This window comes from Rhinatrema bivittatum, chromosome 6 (assembly GCF_901001135.1).
Source record: "Rhinatrema bivittatum chromosome 6, aRhiBiv1.1, whole genome shotgun sequence".
NCBI lineage: Eukaryota > Metazoa > Chordata > Amphibia > Gymnophiona > Rhinatrematidae > Rhinatrema > Rhinatrema bivittatum.
In genome coordinates, this window is record NC_042620.1 from 200582734 (window position 1) to 200604346 (window position 21613).

A 21613-nucleotide genomic window follows, 5' to 3' on the forward strand; every position below is an offset into this window, starting at 1 on the left:
TACACCAGGCCCTAAACACCAATACACCTCCTATTAGGAAAACAGAACAAGCCAAGCTGCTATATATCCCTACCAAGAAACTACAAGCTCGCAGAACACCCTTAGCTGGGTTACACACACAGAACACAGACAGACCCTCACCAAATACAGAATAAAGTGACCATAAAGCTAATGTTTTTGTTTTTGCATTGTTTTACTGCATACAGAGTTTGGCTTCTTGCTGTTTCCAGTTCAGTTTTTGTCTCCACATTTCTATTTATACATTCCCTGAGAAATATAAAATAATTCTAAAACTAGAATATAAAAAATGTTTCAAAACAACTGATAAATGGAACATCCAATCATTAAAAATTCTCCAAACACCAATAAAATATTTCTAACAGCAGACACATCAGATAATACCTAATAATTAAAATGGCAGTCAATCAAGAAAGATAAACTTAAAAAGCCACCTTTACCTACCCTCTCCAGTAACTCTCGTACTCCTTTCCTTTGAAGGCCAATAGCACATACCAGAAGCAGCAAGGGCTGCTGAAGCTCTGTCCTCACGCTCGTCTTCTTTAGGGCCCATGAATAGTCTATCTCACACACACCCCCCACACCAGTCACCTGCCTGACCAATCTCTCTTTCTCTCTCACACACATACCAGTCACCTGCCTGACCAGTCTCTCTCTCACATAAACACACCAGTCACCTGCCTGACCAATCTCTCTCTCTCTCACACACACCAGTCATCTGCCTGACCAATCTCCCTCACACACACACCAGTCACCTGCCTGACCAATCTCTCTCTCTCACACACACCAGTCATCTGCCTGACCAATCTCTCTCACACACATACCAGTCATCTGCCTGACCAATCTCTCTCACACACACTCCAGTCACCTGCCTGACCAATGTCTCTCTCACACACACACACCAGTCACATGCCTGACCAATCTCTCTCACACATACCAGTCATCTGCCTGACCAATCTCTCTCTCACACACACCAGTCACCTGCCTGACCAATCCCTCTTCCTCTCTCATACACACACACACCAGCCACCTGCCTGACCAATCTCTCTCACACATAAACACACCAGTCACCTGCCTGACCAATCTCTCTCTCACACACACCAGTCACCTGCCTGACCAATCTCTCTCTCTCTCACACACCAGTCATCTGCCTGACCAATCTCTCTCTCTCACACACACCAGTCATCTGCCTGACCAATCTCTCTCACACACACACCAGTCACCTGCCTGACCAAGCTTGCACACACACACACCAGTCACCTGCCTGATCAATCTCTCTCTCACACACACACACCAGTCATCTGCCTGACCAATCTCTCTCTCTCACACACACCAGTCATCTGCCTGACCAATCTCTCTCACACATACACCAGTCACCTGCCTGACCAATCTCTCTCTCTCACACACACATACCAGTCATCTGCCTGACCAATCTCTCTCACACACACACACCAGTCACCTGCCTGACCAATCTCTCTCTCACACACACACACACCAGTCACTTGCCTGACCAATCTCTCTCACACATACCAGTCACCTGCCTGACCAATCTCTCTCTCACACACACCAGTCACCTGCCTGACCAATCTCTCTCTCTCACACACACCAGTCATCTGCCTGACCAATCTCTCTCTCACACACACCAGTCATCTGCCTGACCAATCTCTCTCACACATACACCAGTCACCTGCCTGACCAATCTCTCTCCCTCTCACACATACCAGTCATCTGCCTGACCAATCTCTCTCTCTCACACACACACACCAGTCACTTGCCTGACCAATCTCTTTCACACACACAGCAGTCATCTGCCTGACCAATCTCTCTCACACACACAGCACACACCTGCCTGACTAATCTCTCTCTCACACACACCAGTCACCTGCCTGACCAATCCCTCTTCCTCTCTCATACAAACACACACCAGCCCAACTGCCCGACCAATCTCTCTCTCACACACACACCAGTCACCTGCCCGACCAATCTCTCTCTCACACACACACACACCAGTCACCTGCCTGATCAGTCTCTCTCTCTCACACACACACCAGTCACCTGCCTGACCAATCTCTCTCACACACACCAGTCACCTGCCCGACCAATCTCTCTCTCTCACACATACACCAGTCACCTGCCTGATCAGTCTCTCTCTCAGACACACACACACCAGTCACCTGCCTGACCAATCCCTCTTCCTCTCTCATACACACACACACCAGTCACCTGCCTGACCAATCTCTCTCACACACACAGCAGTCACCTGCCTGACCAATCTCTCTCTCACACATACCAGTCACCTACCTGACCAATCCCTCTTCCTCTCTCATACACACACACCAGTCACCTGCCCGACCAATCTCTCTCTCTCACACACACCAGTCACCTGCCCGACCAATCTCTCTCACAAACACACACACACCAGTCACCTGCCTGATCAGTCTCTCTCTCTCACACACACACCAGTCACCTGCCTGACCAATCTCTCTCACACACACCAGTCACCTGCCCGACCAATCTCTCTCTCTCACACATACACCAGTCACCTGCCTGATCAGTCTGTCTCTCTCACACACACACACACACCAGTCACCTGCCTGACCAATCCCTCTTCCTCTCTCATACACACACACACCAGTCACCTGCCTGACCAATCTCTCTCACACACAGCAGTCACCTGCCTGACCAATCTCTCTCTCACACATACCAGTCACCTACCTGACCAATCCCTCTTCCTCTCTCATACACACACACCAGCCACCTGCCTGACCAATCTCTCTCTCACATACACACACACACCAGTCACGTCCCTGACCAATCTCTCTCTCTCACACACACACACACCAGTCACGTCCCTGACCAATCTCTCTCTCACACACACACACACACATCAGTCACCTGCCTGATCAATCTCTCACACATACACACACACAAGTCACGTCCCTGACCAATCTCTTTCTCTCACACACACACCACGGACTTTCCTGAGCAGTCTCTTGCTCTCACACATTTCTCTTACTTACACACACATTCTCTCATACAATTACACACATGCTGACTCACTCTCTGTCTCACTCACCCCCACCCACAACACACATAGCAGCTACAGCACAAGGTAGCCGGTATACTGCTATTAAAAGCAGAGTCCTGACAGGCTGGAAGCTGTAGCAGGAGCAACCGCCCCAGCCCCACAGCGCTAAGAAGGCAGCATTCAGCTGTTTGCTTATGCTGCGATCAATCACAGCACAGAGCAATCAGCTGAGATTTTAATTTTATTCTTTTCTCCCACCCCAGCCTTTTTTTTTTTTTTTTGCAGTTTGATTATTATAATTTTATATTTTCTTGCAGGTGTTGCGCTGGCAAGAGAAGGGGAGGTCGGAGCCGGGGGGGCAGCAGCACCGTGCTCCTTCTGCAGCAGCAGTATGCAGGCATGGCCTTTTCTTCTTCCCATGTACCCAGTAGACATCACTTCCTCTTCTGGGCCACAGGGGCGGGAAGAAGAAAAGGTCACGTTCCTGTTGCCAGCTTTCACAAAACCCTAGGGGCTTGAATGTGCTGATAGCCCAGGCAGGAACGGCAGCAGTGTTCGTCTCGCTGAGGTGAAGGGTGGGAAGAAGAGCAGTGGGTGCGCGACACACCTGCTGGTGCTTCACAACACAGTACTGTGCCGCGACACACCAGTTGAGAACCGCTGTATTAGATTATACGGAAAGAGGATGTGAAGATATTTTATTTATGCATAGGATTATGTAGTTCCAAATAAGAACATAAGAAATTGCCATGCTGGGTCAGACCAAGGGTCTATCAAGCCCAGCATCCTGTTTCCAACAGTGGCCAATCCAGGCTTACAAGTACCTGGCAAGTACCCAAAAACTAAGTCTATTTCATGTTACTGTTGCTACTAATAGCAGTGGCTATTTTCTACGTCAACTTGAATAATAGTAGGTAATGGACTTCTCCTCCTTAAACTTATCCAAACCTTTTTTAAATCCAACTACACTAACTGCACTAAATACATCTCCTGGCAACAAATTCCAGAGTTTTTGTGCGTTGAGTGAAAAAGAACTTTCTTCGATTAGTTTTAAATGTGCTACATGCTGACTTCATGGAGTGCTCCCTAGTCCTTCTATTCCAGAAATGGTTTTCAAGGGTGATGATGTAGATGAACTGAACCAAATCACAGTGGACCTGGAAGATGTACTAGGGCAGATTGAAAAACTGAAGACTGGCAAATTGCTCGGTCCAAATGGTATATACCCCAGGGTTTTGAAAGACCTAAAAATGAAATTTCCGATCTATTACCAGTAATTTTTACCTTTCATTAAAATTGGCCATTGTATCTGAAGACTTGAGGGTAGTCAGTGTTAACTCCATTATTTAAAAAAGGTTCTGTGGTGATTCAGGAAACTATAGACCAGTGAGCTTGCCTTCTGTGCTGGGAAAGATTGTGGAAACTTTACTAAAGAACAAAATCACAGAAAATATAGATAGATGTGGTTTAATGGAACACATTCAGCATGGATTTACAAAAGGGAAGTTAGAAATCTGCTACATTTATTTAAGTGGTTAATAAATGTGTGGATAAAGGTGAGCCAGTAGATTTAGTATATTTGGATTTTCAGAAGGCATTTCACAAAGTTCCCCATGAGAGAATCCTAAGTAAATTAAAAAGTCATGGGATAGGAGGCAATGTCCTTTTGTGGATTGCAAACAGATTAAAAGATAGGAAACAGAGAGGTGGACTAAATGGTCAGCTTTCTCAGTGTAGAAAGGTAAACAGTGGAGTGCCTCAGGGATTTGTACTGGGACTGGTGCTTTTTAATATATTTATAAATGATCTGGAAAAGGATACGAGAAATGAAATGATCCAATTTGCAGGTGAGACAAAATTATTCAGAGCTGTTAAATCACAAGTGGATTGTGACAAATTGCAGGAAGATCTTGCAAGACTGGAAGACTGGTCATCCAAACAGCAGATAAAATTTAATGTGGATAAATGCAAGGTGATGCACATGGGGAAATGTAACCCACACTGTAGATATATATAATGCTAGGTACCATATTAAGAGTTATCACACAGGAAAATGGTCTAGGCATCATAATGGACAATACATTGAAATCCTCAGCTCTGTGTATAGCAGCAGTCAAAAAAGCAAATAGAATGTTAGGAATTATTTGGGAAGGAATGGTGAATATAACAGAGAATGTCATAATACCTTTATATTACTCCATGGTGAAACTGCATCTTAAATACTGTGTGCAATTCATGGTCACCACATCTCAAAAACCTATATGGTTGCACTGGAAAATGTACAGAGAAAGGCAACCAAAATGATAAAGGGGAAGGAATGGCTAAAGAGGTTAGGACTGCTCAGTTTGGAGCAGAGATGACTGAGGGGGGATATAATAGATGTCTATAAAGTCATGAGAGAATTAGAAAGGGTAAATGTGGATGTTTATGAACTCTTTCAGGTAATATAAGGACTAGGGGATTCTCCATAAACTTAAAAAGTAGCACATTTAAAACAAATCAGAAAATTATTTTTCACTTAATTAAGTTCTAGAATTCAAAGCCAGAGGATGTATTTAAGACAGCATATCTGGGTTTAAAAAAGATTTGCATCTTGACATTGAACTAGAACAGTACCAAATATTAAAAGTAAAATCATTGAATTTTAAGATAATCCTAAAATATCTTTAAATATCTTTATTGCTCACTAAACACAGCTTAACATTATTTATCAAATGTATAAGGTATTTTCAACTCATACAATTCCAAAAAATAATTCGATGCATTCTTGTTCACAACCCTCCCACATCATGTTAAAAATAGACACAAAAGACACAAACAACAAAGGATAGAAAAAACAAAAATAGAAAAAATACAATAAAGAAAAAATATATAAAGAGACAAATTTTAAACATTTTTTTTGTCTCCCTCATGCAATGTCAAAGAACAATTTCTCCACCAGAGCAGTTTTCCTGTGTCCCCTCCATCAGATACAATATCGATGACACTTCTAATAAATTGAAAAAATGGCTATGAACAGTCCTCCAAGCTGTATTCAATACATAGATTATTGTATTTATATTTTGAAGTTGACGACCCAGTTCATAGGGCTCCAATGAAGCCAGCTTCACACAAAATTAGTTTCAGCAGTAAATCATCCTCAAATGTTCATGTGGACTGCTGTCCAAATAGCCGTTTAGTATCATGCAGAACCCAAACTGTCCCATGCGCTAAAAAATATTTGGACAATTCCTGGAGAAGTCCATAAACTTCTAATAACTAATTTGACTTAGGAAAAAGCCACTGCTTATTACCAGCATTAATGACATGGGATTTATTTACTGTTTGGATACTGGCTATGTATTTGTAACCTGAATTGGCCACTGTTGGAAACAGGATGCTGGCCTTGATGGACCCTCAGTCTGATGCAGTGTGGCCATTTTTTATGTTCACACTCTCAAGGGAAAATCTCCAAAGCAAGGATGAGAGCTGGGTCGTAGGAGAAAAGAAGTCCTTGAAGTACTCCCACAATCAAGCAGCAGTGGTACAAATATTTTTTCCTCCTTTTTACTTTAAGATGAATTTTCAAAAGATGCACACACAAAAAATTACACATGTACGCATAAAATACCATGTATGCGAATATTAACTATTTTAAAAAAGCAGTATATACGCTTATATCGGAGACCCAAGAGTAAAGTGCATATCTAAAAGAAAAAAAAAGGGTGGGCCAGGGATGTTCTGTGGAGGGGCCAAGAGTTACGTGCATAAGCACGTGGCTTTACCCAGGGCAAGTCTTGCCTCACAAATCTGCTTCACTTTTTTGAAGGAGTTAATAAACATGTGGATAAAGGTGAACCGGTAGATATAGTATACTTGGATTTTCAGAAGGCGTTTGACAAAGTTCCTCACGAGAGGCTTCTAGGAAAAGTAAAAAGTCATGGGATAGGTGGCGATGTCCTTTCGTGGATTGCAAACTGGCTAAAAGACAGGAAACAGAGAGTAGGATTAAATGGGCAATTTTCTCAGTGGAAAAGGGTAAACAGTGGAGTGCCTCAGGGATCTGTATTGGGACCCTTACTTTTCAATATATTTATAAATGATCTGGAAAGAAATACGACGAGTGAGATAATCAAATTTACAGATGACACAAAATTGTTCAGAGTAGTTAAATCACAAGCAGATTGTGATAAATTGCAGGAAGACCTTGTGAGACTGGAAAATTGGGCATCCAAATGGCAGATGAAATTTAATGTGGATAAGTGCAAGGTGATGCATATAGGGAAAAATAACCCATGCTATAATTACACAATGTTGGGTTCCATATTAGGTGCTACAACCCAAGAAAGAGATCTAGGTGTCATAGTGGATAACACATTGAAATCGTCGGTACAGTGTGCTGCGGCAGTCAAAAAAGCAAACAGAATGTTGGGAATTATTAGAAAGGGAATGGTGAATAAAACGGAAAATGTCATAATGCCTCTATATCGCTCCATGTTGAGATCGCACCTTGAATACTGTGTACAATTCTGGTCGCCGCATCTCAAAAAAGATATAATTGCGATGGAGAAGGTACAGAGAAGGGCTACCAAAATGATAAGGGGAATGGAACAACTCCCCTATGAGGAAAGACTAAAGAGGTTAGGACTTTTCAGCTTGGAGAAGAGACGACTGAGGGGGGATATGATAGAGGTGTTTAAAATCATGAGAGGTCTAGAACAGGTAGATGTGAATCGGTTATTTACTCTTTCGGATAGTAGAAAGACTAGGGGGCACTAGGGATGTGAATCATTTTTGAACGATTAAAATTATCGTCAGATAATTTTAAAATCGTCCAAAATCGTTAGAGTGCATGATACAATACAAATGCCCCCGATTTATTGTCAGGGGCATTTGTATTGTATCGTTAAATAGGGCGCTGGAAAACCGGCACACCAGAAAAACCCTAAAACCCACCCCGAACCTTTAAAACAAATCCCCCACCCTCCCGAACCCCCCCAAAATGTTTTAAATTACCTGGGGTCCAGTGGGGGGGTCCCGGCGCGATCTCCCTCTCTCTGGCCATGACTGCGTTAAGAGAAATGGCACCGGTGGCCCTTTGCCCTTATCATGTGACAGGGCAAAGGTAGCGCCGGCGCCATTTTGGTTCCTGGCTCCCGACGTCACGCGTGCAGGAGATCGCCCCTGGACCCCCAGGGACTTTTGGCCAGCTTGGGGGGGGGCCTCCTGACCCCCACAAGACTTGCCGAAAGTCCAGCAGGGGTCCGGGTGCGACCTCCTGCACGTGGGCCGTATTGCCAATCTTCAAAATGTCAATCTTAAAAATGGCGCCGGCGCTACTTTTGCCCTCACTATGTCATACGGGTCACGTGGGGGATTTGTTTTAAAGGTTCGGGGTGGGTTTTAGGGTTTTTTTGGTGTGCCGGTTTTCCCACCCTCCCCCGATTTACGATTTTTAACAATTTTTAAAAAAAACAAAACACGACTATCAGATTTCTCTCCCCCCCCCAGCCAAAATTGATCGTTAAGACGATCAATCACACGATTCACACCCCTAGGGGGCACTTCATGAAGTTAGCATGGGGCACATTTAAAACTAATCAGAGAAAGTTCTTTTTTACTCAACGCACAATTAAACTCTGGAATTTGTTGCCAGAGGATGTGGTTGGTGCAGTTAATATAGCTGTGTTTAAAAAAGGATTGGATAAGTTCTTAGAGGAGAAGTCCATTACCTGCTATTAAGTTCACTTAGAGAATAGGCACTGCCATTAGCAATGTTAACATGGAATAGACTTAGTTTTTGGGTAATTGCCAGGTTCTTATGGCCTGGATTGGCGACTGTTGGAAACAGGATGCTGGGCTTGATGGACCCTTGGTCTGACCCAGTATGGCATTTTCTTATGTTCTTATGTTCTTAAGCTGCTATTTTCCAACTGCCAAATTACATGCATACGTTTTTTATTTGCATATATTTACTCCTGCTCAATATCTGGTGTAAGTGATCATCACAGTCTCAAAAGTGAAAAAATGACTAAGTGGAGGGGCTCTGGGTGAAATGAGGGAAGTTCAAGCTGAAGAACAAGGAGAGCGAACTGGTAGACTAATTGATAAAACTGATAATTTCATTGTCACACACATGTTATAAAAATCCCCTAATTTACGCGCCTAAAAGCTGACTTATGAGGGTTAAATGCATCTTATGTAATGCCTCCCATCCATCAGGCCTCCAGCTGTGTCGTGAGACTTCAACATAGTTTTGTCCAAGCTAAGGATAGCTCCTTTTGAGCTACTGCACTCCTGTGACCTGAAGTACCTGACCTGGAAGGTTAAATTTTTGGTGGCAGTAACTTCAGTGTGCAGGGTCAGTGAATGACTTATCTACCATATGCAAGATATTTTCATGATAGGGTTCAATTCTAAGTGGTATCGGAATGCCATCTTAACCAATCAGTTATCCTTACAACATTTTTTCACAGGCCACATTTCCACCAAGGTGAACATGCAGTGTACAGTTTGGACTGTAAGAGAACCTTGGCCTTCTACCTGGAGAAGACTGAAGCCCATAGAAAGTCCACCCAGCTTTCTGTTTCTTTTGACACCAACAAACTGGGGGATAGCCATTGCCAAACAGACTTTATCCAACTGGCTAGCAGATTGCATTTCCTTCTGTTATGCCCAGGAGGAGATCTGCAAAGCTGTAACATGGAGTTGTCTTCACACATTCGCTTCTCACTATTGTTTAAACAGAGATGACCAATGTGACAGTTGGTTTGACCAGTCTGTCCTGAGAAATTTGTATTGTGTAGAACCCTACTCCACACTCTGTTTTTGTTCAGGCTGCCCCTCATAAATGAGATAAAATTGAAAAAAAAAAAAAAGCCATGCTGATTGGCACTTGTTGTTTTCCCTTTTTTTCATTCAGGGCAGTCTATAGCTAGGGTTTCCCCACTTGTGAGGACTGCCATCCCACTTGTCTTCAGAAAAAGCAGAGTTGTTTACTTATAACAGGTGTTCTCCAAGGGCAGCAGAATGTCAGTCCTTGCAAAGCCTGCCTTCTTCTCCTTGGAGTTGGATTCAGTTGTATATGCTAAGGTTCAAAACTGAAAGAGCCCTCGAATGGATGCATAGTTTGTTGGCATGCTGGGCATACTCAGTGAGGCATAGTCAAAGTTCTAGAAATTTTGATATAAAACCTACAGGTTTTAGATATGCAAATATGTTGGGTAGAATTGCGAGTATTTTGTATCTTACGTGTGCAAGCACATGTACAATATAAAATACATGTGTATGTGTCCACATATCCACGTATATGGGAACTAGGGTTGCCAACTTTTCTATATACTAGAGCTGGACACTCAAGAACAGAGGGATCATTTGCATAATTTTTTTATCCCACCAGTGAACTACATAAACAGTGTAGCAATAAGTTGACAGGCTGCCCACAATTTTGTTTTTACGCCTCTCAGGGCAATAAAGGGGCCCCTGCTAGAGATGTGAATCGTGTGATCGATCGTCTTAACGATCGATTTCGGCTGGGAGGGGGAGGGAATCGGATCGTCGCAGTTTGGGTTTTTTAAATATCGTGTAAATCGAAAACCGGCACACTAAAACATCCCTAAAACCCACCCCGACCCTTTAAAATAAATCCCCCCACCCTCCCGAACCCCCCCAAAATGCCTTAAATTACCTGGGGTCCAGTGGGGGGGAGGGCGGGAAAACCGGCACACTAAAACAACCCTAAAACCCACCCCGACCCTTTAAAATAAATCCCCCCACCCTCCCGAACCCCCCCAAAATGCCTTAAATTACCTGGGGTCCAGGGGAAGGGTCCTGCTGTGATCTTTTACTTTCGGACCTCGGACCTCCGTGCGTTGTAGAAACAAAATGGCGCCGGCGCTACCTTTGACCTGTCATATGACAGGTCAAAGGTAGCGCCGGCGCCATTTTGTTTTTTGTCCCCCGACGTCAGGAGCGTAGGAGATCGCTCCCGGACCACCGCTGGACCCCCAGGGACTTTTGGCCAGCTTGGGGGGGCCTCCTGACCCCCACAAGACTTGCCAAAAGTCCAGCGGGGGTCCGGAACGACCTCCTGCAGTCGATTCGTGTTGCCGTACGGCCGGCGCCATTTTGCGCAAAATGGCGCCGGCCATTCGGCAACGCACGGAGGTCCGAGAGTAAAAGATCACACCGGGACCCTTCCTCTGGACCCCAGGTAATTTAAGGCATTTTGGGGGGGTTCGGGAGGGTGGGGGATTTATTTTAAAGGGTCAGGGTGGGTTTTAGGGTTGTTTTAGTGTGCCGGTTTTCCCGCCCTCCCCCTTCCCCTCCCCCTTCCCCCGATTTTCGATTTTTTGACGATAAATCGGGGGAATTGTTATTGTATCGCGGCTCTAACGATTTTTGACGATTTAAAATATATCGGATGATATTTTAAATCGTCAAAAAACGATTCACATCCCTAGCCCCTGCTACTCACCTGCTCCCCATTTCTTATCTCACCAACTTGCAGGACTGGTGCTACCTATTTTGCTGCCTTGTGGAAATGATTATTTTGCTGCCTCTACCCTCTCTCACCAAACCAGAAAATCCTGCAACATCCTAGAACAGAATTCGGCAAGACATATTGTCTTGAAATACGTAATTACCAACTTCTGTAACCCTTCCAAACACAAGGATCATCTTTAATGTATGCAATAAAATCTTCACAATAGATATAATCTGATTTTTAAGGGACAACTTAGAATCAATTAATACACCTGAAATACACACACTATTCAAAACAAGGCATCTATCACCCATTAACTTCATTTGAATAGAAAGCACCATGTTTCCAGACCAGGTAATAGATGATAACTAGGTTTTCTTCATATTCGGCACTGAACCATTCAACAACCCATTCACATTAGATGTGAATTTAATATTAATATACTATCATCAGCTAATGGAATAAACTGAAATCATACAATTAACAACTACTCCAAATTCAACAAATCATCCACCTGGCATTTTGAAAGTTGATGGACATTCATTTTCAATTACACAAAAAGCCCCAAATCTTGGTGTAACTCTTGATGCTCAATTACTGATGGATCATCAGTTATCTGAAGTTGTCAAATCTTCTTTCTATAAAATTCAATTACTGAAGCAGCTAAAAACACTCCTTGACAAAGAGAACTTTCGCTTGGTTCTACAAGCACTGTTTCTTACTGGTGTGGACTACTTCAATGCTTTTGAATTGGTCTCTCTACTAACTCTATTCTGCTTCAACTAATGCAGAATTCAGCTGCCCATATACTACGAATTCTATTCATCTACATTTATTAAATTTCTTAATCACTCAACACAATGAATGCCTGAGCGATGAACAGTAATACATACATAATAAAATTATCATAAAAGACAGACAATAAAAATATAAAATCAAATAAAACCGACTTCAAATAAAAATAAATCAAATATTGTAAAAACTGTTATTGCAAATTAAAACAACTATAAAATCAGATAAAACAGTAAAAACATAGGAAAAACTATGAAAAGTAACAATTTAAACAAATATGTTTTTGCTAATTTCCTAAAATCACGCCTATCCTTCACTCTCTACATTGGTTACCTATTTATTTTCATATACAATACAAAATTATTTCTATGATTTACCACCTAATTCATAATAACCACTCTATTTGGTTATGCTCATCATTACGCATTTATAAACCTAAAAGACACTTACTCTCAGCAAATAAAATCCTCTTAGACATCCCTACCATTAAAATTGCTATACTTGACCTCACCAGAAAGCAGGCTTTGTCAATCGCTGGCCCAACCCTCTAGAACACTTTATTTATTTATTTATTTATTTAAAAGTCTTCTATACCGATGTTAGTCGAAACATCACCTCGGTTTACATGGAACAAAAGCAACGGAAATTACAAGTAACAGGGGAATGGTAAGGGGTACAAAAAACCATAAGGAGAGCAGAGAAGCATAGGATCAAACAACAAGTGAACTATAATGTCATAGTCAAATTCAGGTCATGATCCATCACAATTCAATATTCAGTCTAACACCAGATAGCAAAGAGTTTAAGAAAAATATGAAAACCTATCTCTTCAAAAAAGTATTTGAAGTCTCTGCTTAATCTTTCCCATCGCATTATTATCATTGATATGGAGACATGCCTTTAGTTAATAGGGGCTCTGTCCATTGCCTGTTATTTATTTTACCCTGTTTTATACTGTATAATATGCAATACTCTAAACTGCCCTGACCAATATAAATTGAAAATGCAGTATATAAGAATTTTAAATAAATAAATAAACAACTGAATGACATCTGCATAAATATGGTACTGCACTCGAAATGAAGATATCAACTTAAAAACAGGTTGCAGATAAAAGTTTAAAAGGATTACTAATGAGACTGGATCTTGGAGCACTCCAGCAGATAGCAGCTTCCACTCAGATTGGTCATAACCCAATCTAACTTGCTATTGGCAATCTATAAATATTGACTCACACCAGCGCACTTTTTAGGTCCCATTTCTAAATTTCCAAGGTATTTTAACAGTACCTTATGCAGTGCAGTACTGATAGCTGCTCTAATATCAAGGAAAACCATCATATTCAATACCTTTATCCAAACTCAGACGCAAATCATCAAATTGTGAAAGCAATATGATCTCTGTCCCATGGAACTTTGTAAAACCATATTGATATTTATCTAAAAGCTTATATTCATCTAAAAATATCCTGGAGTGGTATTAATACAGCCTTGCTCAGTCACTTTACCTAAAAATGGCAAGTTAGAGATTGGTCTGAAATTAGCAAGGTCCAAATTGGTGGTGTTTTAATAGAAGCCAGACAATTGCACTTTTTAATAATGAAGGAAAGTAGCAATCACTGAGCAAAAAAAAAATGTATAATAGCAATTAAAAATGTACAGAGCATTTCCTTAGACATTTTTACCTGCCATGTTGAACCCAGGTCAAGATCAAATTAGGTGACATTCTTTTTTGACATACAAATTATTTAGATGACAATGGGGCAAACTTTTCCCATAACACTTCCTCTAATTCCATGTCAGACATTACATCAGCAAAATTATCCAAACTCAAAGTGGACTGCAGTTGGTCAATTTTGGACTTTAAAAAATTGTCAATTTCCTTACAATCAACATTATAAAAATAGCAACTACCATCGCTAAGCAAAACCAGATCTATAACTACAGAAATTGTCATCTTTGGCTGATCAATAACAGCATGTATCTTTTGTGGAAAATAATTATTTTTTTGTCCTATCAGTCCTGTAATATCTCCATATATGGAGCAACCTTCTTTTTCAGTTTTCATTTTATTTTTCCATGAATTTATCAGTATTTATTACAACAAGATCAAAACCAGGAAAAATCAGTAGAGAAAAAAATTATGACAATTTTATGGATAAGATTCATTTTTGCTTTTAATGTAATAAACACTGATAAGATTCCCAGGAAAAATAAAATAAAAACTGAAGGCTTCTACATGTATTTTAACTTTCTTGAGCAGACCCCTGCTTTTACCATTTATGTTCAGCTGTATCCAGCATCTCTTTTTTGTCCCTTACCTCTTGCGAAAACCAGGGGACCAATTATTTTCTCTTTTTGCCTCTAGATTTAATAGTTGCAATCACATCACGTGTTTGTGTAATAGAAGCATTCCACAGCAAGATCATTTGATCCAAAGACAATAGCTCCAATTTCTTACTGCGAGTGAGCCATGCATCTGTAAACTCATTAACATTAATTTGGCTCTTTTCTGGTATCCACAATTTCCTAGGTACCTGCTGGACAGAATCGGACTACAACAAAAAGAGAACTATAACAACCAAAAATAAAAGTAAAAAGTCATGAGATAGGAAGCAATGTCCTTTTGTGGATTGCAAACTGGTTAAAAAAAACAAACCAGGAAACAGAGAGTAGGATAAAATGGTCTGTTTCCACAGTGGAAAAGGTAAACTGTGGAGTGCCTCAGGGATCTGTACTTGGACCGGTGCTTTTTAATATAATTATAAATGACTTGGAAAAGGGTATAACCAGAGAGGTGATCAAATTTGCGATTGACACAAAATTATGCAGAGTAGTTAAATCGTAAGCGAATTGTGATAAATTGCAGGAGAACCTTGTGAGACTAGAAAGTTGAGCTTCCAAATGGCAGATTAAATTTTATGTGGGAAAAGTACAAGGTGATGCATATAGTGGAAAATAACTCTTGCTATAGTTACACGATGTTGGGTTCTGTCTTAGGAGTTTACTACCCAGGAAAGAGATCTAGGCGTCATAGTAGATAATACATTGACATTGTCGGCTCAGTGTGCTGTGGCAGTCAAAAAAATAAACAATGTTAGGAATTATTAAGAAGGGAATAGCAAATAAAATGAAGAATGTCATAATGCCTGTGTATCACTCCATGATGAGACCACACCTTGAATACTGTGTTCAACTCTGGTCGCCACATCTCAAAAAAGATATAACTGCACTGGAGAAAGTGCAGAGAAAGGTGACCAAAATGATAAGGGCATGGAACGGCTCCCCTATGAGGAAAGGCTAAAGAATTTAGGGCTGTTCAGTTTGGAGAAGAGACAACTGAGATGGAATATGATAGAGGTTTACAAAATCAGGAAAGGACTTGAACAGGTTAATATAAATCGGCTATTTACTCTCTCAGATAATAGAAGGACTAGGGAGCACTCCATTAAGTTAGCAAGTAGCTCATTTAAAACAAATTGAAGAAAGTTTTTCTTACTCAATGCATAGTTAAGCTCTGGAATTCATTGCTAGAGGATGTAGTTACGGCAGTTAGTGTAGCTGGGTTTAAAAAAGGTTTGGATAAGTTCCTAGAGAAAAAATCCATAAACTGCTATTAATAAGGAATTATTTATTTCTTTTTCCACTCCTTCCTATGAATTCTCAAGATATCTTACAATCCATCCCCATTGTTGTGTATATTTCAGAACCAGAAGAAAACTTTGAATTTATTATTGTGTCCCTTACCGGCCAGACTTGGCACTTTGAAGCTACTACCTATGAAGAGAGAGATGCATGGGTACAAGCCATCGAGAGCCAGATCCTTGCCAGTTTACAGTCCTGTGAAAGCAGTAAGAATAAGGTAAGGCCTTCAGCATGCCATGACAAAGTTAGAAAAATTAGGAACGAGAAAAAAATAGAATAAAAATGGAAAAGGAAAAACTCCCTAGTCTTCAAGAAGAAATAATTGTATATGTAATAAGCATGATAGTCTGTATTTATTGACTTTTTTTTAGGTTATATAGAAGAACAATACAAATATTCATCTATATATAGGTATGAGATATATATAGATATAGATATATATAATTCACAAATGTTTATCCATCTGTTTATTTTGATTTTGAGCATTTCTAAATTTAGTTTTTTATTGGTTTAGATTTAACTCACACCTTTTAATTGATAGCTCAAGGTTACATTCAGGTACAGTAGTTAATTTCCCTGTCCCCAGAAATCTTGCAATCTAAGGGTTATATTCACTAAGCTATGTTAGGTGTTTATTATGCAATAAAATCCTAATGCAGAAATTACATGCAATATTTAAATTTTGGCTTTATTTTAGCTGAAATGGCACAGGTATGGTAATGAGCTGCTTTGCATGCATAAGACTTGCAAATGCATGCAAAGCAGCTCATGATTAGGTAATTTTATGTTACTATAATAATGTGGCTTTCCTCAAAAACCGAAAGCCATGTTGTTTTCCTGAAAGTTAGCTACAACTCAGGAGCTGTAGCTTACTTTTGTCGGGAGTATTGGGATGCTAACATGCATCCCAGTTCTCCTGTGATGGTTCCTAAAGGGCCATGTCATCCCTAAAGACTTCCCCACCCCCAAAGTGTGAAAGACCCCTACTGCCTCTGTCATGTGAAAATGCCCTGCCCTTCCAAACTCCTCCTTTCAAAAACAAAAAGAGGCCCCACTCTCAGATTCAAACACTAGTCCACCCCTATAAGGACCACCTACCTTCTCCCCAGGCATGCTTGGTGGTCTGGTGGGGCCCAGGTTCTGGGCTGGCCACTCACTCAGCCCAAAATGGTGCCAGACAGCCGTCATACTAGATATGCCTCTGTCACGTGACAATCTTTTTGTCTTCCTCCTTTGTATTCTGCCTTCTTAGATCCCAACTTTCTTCACTTCGGCGTACAAGGCTCTGTAAAAATCTAAATAGCTAACATTACTAGCTTGGCCATTACCCAATACCCACACATACAGCCTCCTAGGTCCCTTATACAGAATGGCAGACCGATCCAGCTATGTGATTATTGCCTTACAATCAGCTTTAAGGATGCAAAAAACAGTGGTAGTTATAACTTAGACTGCTATAATAGGAAAGTGCCTTTACAGTCAACAAGGATATCACATCTATTATTACAGATCCTTGAATCAAATGATAATGTACCAAAAAACAATTTATATTAAATGTGGAAGATTAACAGTTTTATTGCTTTCGTTCTAATTTGGCAGTCCGTAAAATTCAGGTACTTTTTTGCTTTAGAATCCATGATCAAATATGTCATTATTTTGATGCAATTCATTCACATCAAAACGGAAATGATGATGTTTGACAGCTGTCTGTCCATTATGCTTTTTTAGAACTTGTACATGTCATTAAATCATGAAACTCAGTACATGCATATATAATTGTAAATTGCTTTTGTCTGGTATTAAATTGCAAGGTTGGATTTGATGATATTTAGGTAATTCCTGGAATTTAAATTGTGGTTGATTAGCACAGTTTGCATGGGTAGACTGGTGTATGGATGTGGTAATCACATGAATTTCTAGAAAGGGAATGTGTTTTTATTTTTTTGGTTTTTTTAGCATAAAATGATCCACTGAATACTGTACAGCAATTTCAAAAGTCTAAGTGGCACTGGTAGTATATAATCTCTCTTAACTTGAACTAGAATATTTAAATTGTTTTTCAAAATTTTATCTCCTGAAATTATCATGCTTTTTTGGGTCCAGCCTGATAATAAAAAGGGTTACAAACACATTGAATCTGATTGGTTCATGGTTTCCATCTCAAGACATTTGAGTCTTCCTTATCATAATGGCCAGGGGTGTTACATTTGTCAGTGATATAATTATGATATTCTTATCAATGTACAAATATTCCTTTTTGACAGTTGGTGATAATTAGACAGATTTTGTAGTTTTAATTTTTCTAAACTGGCTTTTAATCTCACTTATTATGAAAGTTAAATGAACTGTAGCTACTCCATAATTTATACATGAACTTCAAGATACAAGAATTTAAAAAATAACGTAATCAAAATTGAAGATGTATAAAATGAACAGTATTACAATGTAAACCTGAAAGTTTCATGATCAATTTTCAAAAGATTTAATAGGCTAACTGAGAAAGAGCCAGTTAAACTTATTAACATTTGCTCACCCTCCCCAAATGGCTAAATTTCTTTCCTAAATTCATGACCGGGCTGATGCAATACCATGCGCTGGCTGTAGCGCGTGGCTCAACTTGTGATTGTATGTGTGTTTTGGACGTGCATCCAGAAACCCTATGCAAAACAGGGGTTAACGTGTTCAAAATGCGTGTCCAGTTGCACGCATAGGGGTAGATTTTCAAAGGGTTACGCGCTTAACCCCCAAAAACCTACCCCTGCGTGCGCCGAGCCTATTTTGCATAGGCTCGGCGGCTCGGCGGTGTGCGTATGTCCGGGGCTTCGAAAAAGGGGTGGTCCAGGGGTGGGGCCATGGGCATGGCGGTGGTCTGGGGGCGGGGCTGAGTGCTCCAGCACAGCAGCTGGCAGGTGCACGGGCATAACTTTAAAAATCTGCCCCATAGGCAATAGCGCTCATCACATGTAAATGCATGTTGATGAGGCTATTATCAATTCCTCCCGATGCAAAAAAAAAAATAAATGTGCGCCCAACGTGCACATTTTTACTTGCCAAAATTAATGCCTGCCCCAAGCAGACATTAATTTTGGAGGAGCCCAAAAAGTGTATCTGTAGTTCATCCAACTTAATATTGTGTCGATATTAAGTTGGAGGAAGTAAAAAAGTTACAAATGTCCCCCCCAAAAATTATTTTTTTTTTAAAACGTGCCAGTGGTCAGGTTAGGAAAAAGGACGCTCAATTAACGGGCGTCCATTTTCCTAACCTGTTGCCGTGCACAGGTTAGGAAAATTGATGCTCTAAAATTGAGCGTCCGTTTTCCTAACCGACTGACAGCCACCTCTCCTGGGCAGCCACTGCCGAGGAGGTATCAGGGGCTCACAGTTTCCCCTAGCGCCTCCTTTGTACCGCGGCACCCGAGTTAAATATTAAATCGGTCACCCGGGAGAGGTAGATCAGCACGTATTAAGGGAGCGGGCACTCAATCATGAGTGTCCGTTTAACACACACCGATATTGCATCGGGAAGAAGGTGAGCTAATTTAGCTGGGCAAAAAAAGGTTGATTCCAGGGGCATTCCTATGACAGACTTATAATTTAGCATGGTAGTGCTAAGTTTTGGTGGACAACACCAGCCACACAAATAGCTTCTCTAAATCTAGCCAAGCAAGTATAGTGTGGTTATATTTAGATTAATTTTAGCTGCAAATATAGGAGGTAATTTATCAAATTGCGTTATGGCATTTTCACATGTATTAAGGCATTTTCGCATGCGAAAAACACCTTTAACGCATGAGAAAATGCCATAATGCATGCGAAAAGCACTATAATGCATGGTGCGATGCAAATTTGGAAAAGGGGAGGAGTTTGGGGCAGGATTTCTGGCTAAGAGGGCTGACCTTGCAATTTGCGAAGCCATATCACACAGTTTTAATGCAGGAAATAACTATACCTTTTTCATTTGCGTTAAGCTGTGTGATATGGCTTTATCGCACTTTGCGATGTTTTTGCAAATAGCGTTTTCACTATTTTAAGCTGCTATAGAGTGAGGGAGAGACTAGCTATAAGGCCCTTATAGGAGCTAGGTATTTATACTTCTATATGAGCCCCATCTAGTTACTCGAGGTGAGGTTTAGGTAGTAGTATAGGGGTTAGGGGCCACTTTGACATTCAGAGTGAGACGTAAGAACAGAACAGTACACTCTTGTGAAGATTTGATGTCCTTCGGAGTGAGGAAACTCACCCAAAGATGAGATTTGTTCAATGTTCTCTCAACCTAGCTTGATGCTCCCCAGGTATAGAGTCCATGTTACCCACTCAATAGATCTTTGAAAATTGATCCTTAAATGCAAGATTTTCCTGTCCATCCCTCAACCTTTAGAACAAAATGAATTGAAGTAATGAAGTTATTTAAGCTGTTATGTATTATTATGTAAAAGAAAAGTTATTTGCTTTGTTTTCCATGCAAAATACATGCAGCAAGAAATAATATCCTGTGTCAAATAAACATTTTAGTAACTCATTATTTTTAACATTGTCAGCAATTTCCCTGAAGACCTGGGAACAGCCCTGTTGTCACAAATGACCTCACATTCCCTGGATCTGATTAATCCATATTGGTTATGATGTCACATATGACTTCATACACATACTGCATGAACCAATTAGATCGTATTCCATTTGAGATAGTTCTCATAATGTTCCAGGTATGGTTGTTCTCAGAGGTTCAGAAAGGCAGTTTATTATAATGAATTGATAGTAATATCTTCAGTTGATAAAGATTAAATATTTGTGTCTGTGTATACTTTTGAAATATTGTACAGTGCTCAATGTAAAGATTTCTTGCAAATGAGTCGCTATTTACCATTTATTCAAAATGAACTATCTGTGTGGTCTTTTCAAACCTGAATGGCCCTGGGACCTATTGGAGAGTGTCTTAGACTTGGGCATTCCTATGTCCAAGAGAGCTGAGGCCCAACATATGACTTAAGTAGCTGAATTAAAGTATATGTAACAACATTAACAATTTAGACAAATTTTGGCCAAAGTCATCAGGTATTGTCCTTTTATCTTTGAAATGGAATATTCTGAAAAGGATTATCTTAGACATGGATGTTCCTATAATATAATGAAAAATGAATGTTCTCATAACAAATATTTTTAGAAACTGAATTTTTTTATAGGTACTGGACTATTACTAGGAGATTTTAAGTGGAATCCACTAGATTTCTTTATAAATGCTCTGATTAGCAAGGATTTTTACCCTAGGTAAAAATTGAAATATTTGCCGAATTTTGGATTCTGATAAAATTATTACATTGGTCTTTTTACATTTTAAAAGTGTAATTGTCAATAGTATGCATAATGAAGCACATACACGCATACATAGGCATACCTAAAGTTACACTTGTATTTTATAAACTATACAGCGGGAGCATGAATGTTTTAGCACACATTTTTTAGTTCAGAGATCCACATAGTTTTTGCAACTATTTTATAAAAGAATGTGCATATATTTTAGGTGTTAAAAAATTGTAGCATGCATGGAATAAACTGTGGCAGATATTGATAGCATTGGCTAATGTGTTCCTATATCTTATGAAAATACTTATCTGTGCATGTACTTCCAAGCACCAGTTCACCAACACCTCCATCAGTTGACTCAGACCA

General features: G+C 40.2%; 1 protein-coding gene across 9 annotated transcripts in view; it reads left to right on the plus strand.

Annotated features, from left to right (window-relative positions):
- Nucleotides 1-21613, plus strand: part of LOC115093936 (arf-GAP with GTPase, ANK repeat and PH domain-containing protein 1) — a 1595449-nt gene that overhangs the window by 1340835 nt on the left and 233001 nt on the right. For all 9 annotated transcript variants that reach the window (XM_029606403.1, XM_029606396.1, XM_029606397.1 and 6 more), the window contains one exon: nt 16009-16163. In XM_029606403.1, the coding sequence (XP_029462263.1) occupies nt 16009-16163 (155 nt within the window). The remainder of the gene's footprint in view (nt 1-16008; nt 16164-21613) is intronic.